The sequence below is a fragment of the Calypte anna genome, chromosome 4 (genome assembly GCF_003957555.1).
Source record: "Calypte anna isolate BGI_N300 chromosome 4, bCalAnn1_v1.p, whole genome shotgun sequence".
Classification (NCBI taxonomy): Eukaryota; Metazoa; Chordata; class Aves; order Apodiformes; family Trochilidae; genus Calypte; species Calypte anna.
In genome coordinates this window covers 12651665-12660681 of record NC_044247.1, presented here as the reverse complement: position 1 = coordinate 12660681, position 9017 = coordinate 12651665, and the positions used below count along the sequence as shown (strand labels likewise).

General features: G+C 51.4%; 1 protein-coding gene and 1 long non-coding RNA gene across 2 annotated transcripts; one reads left to right on the top strand and one right to left on the bottom strand.

The window, feature by feature from the left end:
* Window positions 1-1454: 1454 nt before the first annotated feature.
* C4HXorf56 (chromosome 4 CXorf56 homolog) lies at window positions 1455-5032 on the top strand. The gene is made up of 7 exons (XM_030448798.1): window positions 1455-1611; window positions 1688-1805; window positions 2026-2067; window positions 2176-2314; window positions 2811-2900; window positions 3030-3122; window positions 3874-5032. Exons 1-7 carry the CDS (start codon window positions 1488-1490, stop codon window positions 3934-3936), a joined length of 669 nt encoding a protein of 222 aa, XP_030304658.1. The 5' UTR covers window positions 1455-1487; the 3' UTR covers window positions 3937-5032.
* An 85-nt stretch (window positions 5033-5117) lies between these two features.
* Window positions 5118-7415, bottom strand: LOC115598207. The gene is made up of 3 exons (XR_003987482.1): window positions 7203-7415; window positions 6414-6476; window positions 5118-5687 (listed from the first exon to the last, which is right to left on the bottom strand). It is a non-coding gene; the product is annotated as an uncharacterized LOC115598207 (long non-coding RNA).
* Window positions 7416-9017: the final 1602 nt, after the last annotated feature.

Below are 9017 nucleotides of genomic sequence, written 5' to 3'. Positions count from 1 at the left end.
CGCCTAAAGCGGGCGGGGGAGCGAGGGCGGTACCAACGTCTGTACCGGGCGGGGGTGTACGGTGGAGGTATTACGTCATCGGTGGGCGGAGCTTGAGCGCAGGCGGGCGGGGTCACACCGGGAGCGGACCGGAGGCGGACGGTCCTGGGGGGGTTCTTGCTGCTTCCCCAGCTACGGCGAGATTTAAGCAGCTGATCCCCACACAGCCCCACAGAGTTGGGTGGGGCAGGGGCAGAACGGTAAAAGTGAGGAATTAGTGGGTTGGTGTGAAGAGAGTTCACACGGGAAAAGCAAAAAAAAAAACGCGAGCGACGCAAAACAAGGAGTTCAGGGGGTGCCCATCAGCAGGCAGGTGTTGAGCCATTCCCAGGAAAGCAGAGCTGCGTCACACCTCAGGGTGACTTGGGGAGACAGACACCATCCCACCGACCTCCCCAGCTTTGTATTGCTGAGCATGGCATCTCATGGGCTGGGATGTCCCTTGGGTCACTTGGGCTCAGCTGTCCCTGATCTGTCCCCTCCCACCTTCTTGTGCACCCCTGGTCACTGGCTGGGGGGTTGTGAGGAGCAGGAAAGGCCTGGGCTCTGGGTCAGCACTGCTCAGCAGTGACAGAACCAGCCCCGTGTTACCAACACTGTCCTCAGCACAAATCCACGGCCCCAGAGCAGCTACCGTGAAGGAGATTAATTCTACTCAGCCTGATACGCCGTACTTTATGCTTCCAAAGAGCTTTTTCCAAGGGAAAACAATATATTTTCTACCTTTTAAAAACTGTCTTTGGGGGTGAATAGTTCTCTGCTGCTGCCCAGAGCAGGCTGGACTGGGTCAGTTTCTCCAGCTGAACCTCACTTAGACCTCCATGTCCTGTAGCCGTGTGGGGAGGTGGCTTCCAAAACAGACACGGGGAGCAGATCCGCTGCCTTCACAAAAGCAGAAAAATAATAGTAAAAACATTGCGTTCACGGCTACACTGAAAATCTTCCGTGTCTGACCTCTCCTGCTCTTACCCAGCCCACCCAGGAAGAAGCGGCTTCAGCTCCTGGTGTTTTTCAGGGAGAAGCTTCGCGCAGTGCCTCGCCACCACCCCCCATCACCGAGCGGTCCCGGTTCTGCAGCCCGGAGCCGCCCGGGACCGCGTGTGGCGGGGAACGGGGCCACCACCTCCCCACTCCCCGTCACGGGAACGGAGGGGGGGCTCCGCCACGGATGTTTTTTTTCGTCAGGAGAAATGACGTCAGACCCACAATTTGCTGACGGAACCTGCATTTAAAGCAAGATCGCCCCACGCTGGGGAGCTGCATTGCCTTCTATGTGTGTGTATCCCCCGCCCCTCTCCCTCACTTCCCTTTTCGGGACAAACCGCCGCCTCTTCTGAACGCGTCAAAAAACAACACCCGGGCGGAACCGACACCGCCCCTGATCCGGGCAGGCGGAGCCGCTGGGCTGCGGGGGCCGGGCCGGCGGGGGGGCAGGACCGGCGGGCGCCATGCCGAAGGTGGTCTCTCGCTCGGTCGTCTGCTCCGATACCCGTGACCGAGAGGAGTACGACGATGGCGAGAAACCGCTCCACGTCTACTACTGCCTGTGCGGGCAGATGGTGCTGGTGCTGGGTGAGCGGTGGGCCGGGGGCAGGAGGGGGTCGGAGGGGTGAGGAGGGCTGAGGGCTGACGGGCTCTGCCTCCCCAGACTGCCAGCTGGAGAAGCTGCCGATGCGGCCCAGGGACCGTGCCCGGGTGATGGACGCTGCCAAGCACGCCCATAAGTTCTGCAACGCGGAAGAGGAGGAATGTGTCTTCCTGCGAAGGTGGGAAGCGGTCGGGCCCCGGCCTCACCCCCCTTCCCTTCCTCTTCCGTTTCCCTTTCCTTTTCCCCTTCCCTTCCCTTCCCTTCCCTTCCCTTCCCTTCCCTTCCCTTCCCCAGTCCCTCCACTGCCCAGGGAAGGAGCTGTCCCGGCCCAGCCTCCTCTCCCGGGTTGTGTCCCAGGGCCGGGCAGCAGCACTCTCATGCTCTCCCTCTCTCTCCAGACCAGAAGGCATCGAGCGGCAGTTCAGGAAGAAATGTGGCAAGTGAGTGAGAGCAGCAGCTTTTCTGTGACTTGTAGAGTCTGTTCCTGAGATAACCCTAAGGATCCAGAGACTGTGTTTCCTTACAGATATCTCTGTTTCTGTTCCCAGGTGTGGGCTGCTGCTCTTTTATCAGCACCAACAGAAAAATGCTCCCGTGACCTTCATTGTTGACGGTGCCGTGGTCAAATTTGGCCAGGGTTTTGGGAAGACAAACATCTATACCCAGAAACAAGAACCTCCCAAAAAGGTAATCAGCTTTGGAAAAGTAAAAAGGTTATCTCTGCTTTTCAAAAAGGTGTTGTAAGATCATTGAATGGCAGGGACAGAGGGGAGAAAAGAGAAAGAAAAGGACCTCTAATCAGCAAATCAGTTTGGTGTTTCCTCCTTGCCTGCCCTAAGTTCTCCTTTGTGGAGGTAATTGCATCTTAGAGTCCTAGCACTGAAGAAAAGCAAAATAAACTTGGAAATCTAGACTGATGTTTAGGATCAGTTACCAGAAAGTTTCCCTTTGTAAGTAGGTCAAATTGGTAGTCTGCAGAGATTCTGGCATATCTGGGTTTGTTTCTCATAAATGACAGCTCTAAGCTCAGAAATCAGCGAGGAGAAATTCTCCTTTGCCACCTGTGGAGTTCAGGTAATCTTGATGACTCACATGAGAATCTGTAAAAGCTTTGGAGGGGGAAGCAATCCCTGGTGTCACAACTGTTGCCAGAGTTTAACAAAATACTCTGTTTCTCCCCCAGGTGATGATGACCAAGCGCACTAAGGACATGGGCAAGTTCAGTTCTGTCACAGTCTCCACCATTGATGAAGAGGAGGAGGAGATTGAAGCGGTGAGTTTAGTCTGCCTGTAGTGTCAGTCACATCTGAACAACAGACACTGATCAGATTGTCCTCCTGTTTGAATGAGGGAATGTCACTTTGGGATTTGCTGTTGCAAAATGCCACTGTGTGTGTTTCAGAGGGAGATTGCAGATTCCTATGCACAGAATGCAAAAGTGATTGAGAAACAGCTGGAACGCAAAGGCATGAGCAAAAGAAGGCTACAGGAACTGGTGAGTGTCTGAGTGGTGCTGAACATGAATTCCTGAGATTTTATGGCTTTGTACACAAAAATTATCTTGCAGATCAGACTACGAGTATACAGAGGTACTGGTATAGTTTTAGGTAACTTGTAGCTCTGTGGGGATGGCTTTTCCTTTACAGGTTTTATAGAGATGTTCTTCTAGTCCTGCTGAACTTAAAATCATGTGCAGTTACCTATAGAGCTACCTGAAGAGCTGCCAGCAGAGCTTTTGCAGAGACTCTCCATGAGCTGTTGGATGAGGAACAAGGGAAAGGGAAACCAGGGCTTTGCCAACCAGAACACCTCAGATGCTGTGCCATCAAGCCTGCTTGGCAGAGCAGATCTTTTGCAGGAGGCATCAGAACAAGCTAAGGCCCTTGTGGAGGACCTGCAAGCTCTGTTGTTAGCTCAGCTGCTACCAGGGAAGGGTCACTTGAATTAATGGAAGCAACATCACAGCTGATGCTGCCTGCTGTGATATAGTAGTAGTGGGGGGGGAGTCAGGGAATGTGCAGCTCTTCCCCAACTATAGAAAGTATGAAATTGTGTCCTGTTAGCTTTGGCTTCTTTATGGTGGTCCTTGTTTTGTACCTCATGGGAGGAGGAAGTCATCAAAAAAACTTGAGCTGCTCTTGCTACTGGTGTGAAAAGCTTTGCAGTGGTCAGACAAGAAGACCAAACCTCATTGAAGGGAAACGTATCCAGACATTATTTAATTCTGTCTTAATTTTCTTAATCAGGCTGAATTGGAAGCCAAGAAAGCCAAGATGAAAGGAACCCTGATTGATAATCAGTTCAAATGAAATGCTGCACATCTGCTAGGCATTTGCAGACAGAAGAAAGCTACAAGGAGCTACTGCGGATCTGTCAAAGCAGAAGTTACAGACAACCTTCCAGGGCAATATGCTGCAACCAGCTTGGAGAATGAGTACCTCTCTATCATAAGTGATACTCTGACACTGATTTTAATAACTCCCGTGGCCCGAGAGACTTCACTGAAACTGCAGTTCTCTACAGACTCAGTGTTAGGAGCAACCTATTCCACACAGAATATTTACTTTTGGGAAAATCTTTGCTGAGTTCCTTGCTGAGATCAGTGTACCTTTAGATACCTGTCTCTTTATTTTGGTAGTTTTCAAATGTGTAAGATTTCATAAGTGTATTGGGACAACAGGTCAGCTGTACAACAAAGAAATTGTTACAAAAGTAAGATCTCTGCCTGTTGTTCATTTTGTTACTTTAAATGTGTCCAAAACAAACAGCAGTCTGAAAGACATGCCATTCCAACAGTCTGGAACAACCTGGATGTGTTCCCTGGTTCAGGGACTGCTGCTTACCCTGCCCAGCAGCCAGGCTGCTAAAGGCATCCCCTGCTGGCTTGGCTGCAGCTCTTACTGAGCACTGGAAGAGCAACAGTTGTACAGAATTACAGTCCCAACAGATACTGCTTCATACAAGAACATGAAGTCCAGCCCTGTTTTAAACTACTGAAAACAAAAACTCCCTGCACATGATACCACTGATGAGTACAAATAGATATTTGGAAGCTGCTGATACGATTGGTGATCATATAAAGGAAATAGCAGCATGTCTGAACTAACCTGTTCTGTGAAACAGTCTCAGTATTTGGAGCTGTAAAATGTGAAGGAGAAGGAAAAATTGTTTTGAGTGCATTGACCACTGAGGACTTGGATAAAGACAGCATTTAAGAATTGGTGTGTAAAGTACCTTTTTGGGGAAGTAATGTTTTATAGTTACAGTGCACTGTAACCCATGTCTGTGTTGCTTGTTTGGGATTAAATACCCTGTTATGAATTTTAATTAAAATCCTATGCTCTTTTTTACACCATAAAATAATAATTATGGAGACTTATAATCAATAAAAATTTTCCATCTGGCTTTATAACCCTGACTGGGAAGACCCAGGTCTTCTTAGCCTAAGGATGTATCCTTCCTTTCTTTGGGAAAATAAGGTGTAAGGGAGGGAGCAAATTCTGCCCCAGAACTGGCAGGCTGGGGTGCATCTGTCTGTGCTGATTAAATGCCAGGATGCCTCAGCACGTGTTCAGGTTAACTCCAGCAGTGCTGATTTTGTTCACTGCTGGTCATCTGCTAATCTGGAGCCTATTTCCTGAAGCCTGTGTCCAGAGGCTCTTCAGTTAAGCAGTTCCAAGGGGGTGTGTAACACTTGGGAAGGGCAGGAACCAGAGAACAACACAAACCCCTTTTCAGAGTGTTGCAGCACAGTCCAGCCAGGGGAGAGCCTTGGGGACCCAAGCTCCAGAGATCTGGAGCTCTAAAAATCAGGAAGTGCCTTCCAAGCAGGAGTCAAAGACCAACATTTGAACACAGGTTTGGAGCCATGTGAGGTCTGCTGGGATGAAGACTTCTTAATCTTCTGTTTTCATAAAGGACAAAGTCTGGTCCTGCCTCAGGTGACACCCAGAACAAGGGTAGTGCCATTTACAGTCAGAGTTAAGGTCAGGAGTGACAAGATGCAGGGCTTCAGCTGATGTGAGGCTGTGAAGGGGCTGCCAGCTGGGACTGGGACCAACTTTGCAGGTTGGTGAGGCACAAAGAAAATATGGTGAGTGCACAGCTCAACACAAGTTGCCCAAAGCAGCAGTTACCCAGTGCCATCAGCTCCCTCAGCTGCACACCCCCAGCCTCGAGGCTGTGTTCAGAGCACAAAACACTCTTGTAACAGCTTTCAGGACACTGTTCCATGCTCAGTCATTGCCTTTCCACTCTTGTCATTAGAGATCTGCCTGGTTTGGCTCAGGACTTGCTCACAGACACATTTGAAAGGGGAGGACCTAAGTTTTTACACCAGCAGTCCCTGAGATACTTGTAGTACACTTAGTGATGCAGTCAATGGCAAACAACTCCCAACACAGCAAATCTGATTCAATTCATTATTAACTGTGTATTTCTTAGCCTAACTAGTTTCAGTTCACAAAAATTTAAATCAAGTTGGGTTATTAATTTCTAGATCTGAAATAGGAACAGGAATCAGAGGCACCTATTTCAAATACTTGATTAAATATCTTATTAGAATAGGTGGCACTAGACATTCTGCAGTTTCCCACACTCTGGTAGCAACTGGGTAATCTGCAGCAGTGTTTGGGGCAAAGAAAAGTCAGATTTTGTGTTACCATAAAAGCCAATATTAGATTCTATAAATCTATAAAATGTGGAGGTAATGCAAAGTAACAAAGTGTGTGAAATAAAAGTGGAGGAGAGGATCTATACAAAAAATGCTACACATGTCCAGACTTACCTCAGTTTGTTTCTTTAGTGTGGTTTGCTGATGTTACCGTGAGTCCCAAAGGTCCACAGGGTGCTGCAACATCAAGGTATTTACAATTATAAAACAAAAATTATGGCCTTTTTTAAAGACTGCAGGACTGGGCTTCGAGGGATGGGGAAGGAAGCCTTGCAGCTCTCTGCTGAGGAGCTCTTATGAACCTGGGTGGCCACAGCATGCTGGGGTTTTTTAGGGGAATTCAAGGCAAGCTTTCCTGGCTTGACAGTCAGAAAAACACTGCTCAGAACCAGACAGTGACAACCAGCAAACATCTGGTGGGATGTCACCTCCCAGGACCTCCTTCATGCTGTGGGTCTTGGCAGCTCCTAAGGGCTGTGTGCCCAAAACTGCTCTTCCCTCCCAGCCTCAAGCAGCTCAGGATAGCACCAGGGTGTGCAGAAATGGGGATGTATCCCTAGGGGCTGTGTCCCCAAGGGCTTTAGCTCTTGCTCTGGCTTTAGCCTGACCCCTCTGCTTTGGACATCCAGTGGGGAAAATTAGTATGAACAGACACCAGTAGATTCAGTCCCACAGGTGGGTTGGGTTCAACACACCCTGCTGGGAACAACTGATTTTACCCTGCATCACCCATAGCATCATTTCTTGCCCTTCTAGAGCATGGAGGATGCTGGGGCCATGTCTGGCCCACAGTGACAAGGACATGGGAGTAAGGGCTCCATCCAAGGCCCAGAGACACAGCTTGGGGTGGCCCAACAACTGCTGAAGGGGAAGGTGGAAGGGATGAGCTGGCACCACACTGACCTTTCAGGATTCAGGTCCTTGACATGGCCTGGTGAGATACAGGCAGTGTGTACTGGAGAAAGCTTCCAGCCAAGCCCATTTCCTCAGTAGCAGGTTTACTCCATGAAACATAACTGGTTTCTGCTGCTTTTCCCCCAGCTGAGGCATCCTGAGCTTTCCTTTCCCATGCTCAGCCCCTGCACTGAGCTGACCCAGAGCTGGGCATAGCTTGGAGGAGGTTTGGCTCCAGTGGCACTCTGGAGGCAGAGATGTTAAAGGAGAAACATGAGGTGGAAATGTGGCCTCACGCAGGCAGAGTGAGCCTGGGGCTGCCTGCCTGCCTACCAAGGTCCACTCTGAGCTTCAGCTCCCTGCCCACACCAGGTGGATGAAGGTTCCCTCCTGCCTGCGTTTGCCTGCTCATCCGTTTCCCTGCCACCCCTGGGACACCCCAGCCACCATGCTCCAGTGTCATTCCCACAGCACAGCCTGGACATGGAGTGAGATGGGAGCTGTCCCCCCGAGTCACTGCCTGGCCCTGCACCCCTCTCCAGCAGAAGGGGCACCTCAGCCATCACACCTCCCTCCCACCACCCAGACCAAGCCCCCGAGCCCCGCACCCATCTCTACTGCTATTAGAACCCCCAGCCCCCCTGGGAAGGGGACATTTGCCCCTGCCAGGCACCCAAACCTCCTGGCCACGGGTGGTCCCTGCAGTCCCTGGCCCGGCCCCGCAGAGCTGGGGGGAGCGAAGGCAGCTCCATCCTGCAGCTCCATCCTGCAACCCCATCCCGCAGCCTCACCCCACAGCCCCATCCCGCAGCACCGCTGCCTACAGGGAGCCAGTACAAACCTCCAGCAGCAGTCATCACCTGCCCTGGCCATGTTCCAAGGCTTTCACGGGATCCCCTGTGCAGCCGGGCTGCGTCAACACCTTCTAATCCCGGGATTTGCGGCCGCCGGGAGAGGGGCCAAGACGAAAGCGGCGTCAGAGGCGCTCGCTCGCCCACCCCTCCCCGCCAGCAAAGGGACGGGATGCACCGGGACGGGGACAGCTCCCGAGGAGAAAACCGTGCTGTACGGTATGCCCAGTACTGCCCCCAAGAGAATCGTGTTTAAAAGGAAAATTTATCCCTGCCCCTGTTGCCCTTGGGGCACTGTGGTCTGGCGGACAAAACACTTGTTCTGGAGGGGCAGCACTCAGCTCGCTGCCTTGTCCCAGTCACCTTCCGGTGCCTTCGTTTCCCCGCAAAAACAAAGCCCTTAATCCCTCTGCAGAGTGCTTCTCTGGCAGGAAAAAGCAGCAGCCGAACCCCCAGACTGGCTTCCCTGGATAAAGCTGCTCCCAGGGGGGGGCAGGAGAAGCCCCGCCTGTTCTCCCTAGCAGCAGAGAGCAGGGAAAACCCTCTGAGGGCTCTGCCCCACGTCCTGTGCACAGGAGCTAAATAAAACAAGCTGTGAAACACATGCTTGTTTCCCAAGTCCCAAAAGCAGCAGACTGTGGGTAGCTACCACCCATTTCCCTTGTTGCCAGCCCTGCACGCTACATCAGGGCAAAATGTTGTAGGTCTAAGAACTTACAAGTCTTGTAAGTTCTTGGGCTTGACCAGCCCAGCTCAGAGCTTTGGTCACCACCACCATATGGAGAATGAAACAATGCACCTACCTCCTTGTGCCAACAGCCTGGCCATGCATCCCCTGCAGAGGAAAGGATGCCCCATCCTCAGCACCAGCAGCATTTCAGAATAGCCCTTGAAATCCAGGAGAGCTTAGCAGCAGGAAGCAGCAAGATCCAAGAGCCTGTCATTAATTAACTGGCATTTGTGCAGCAGGAGA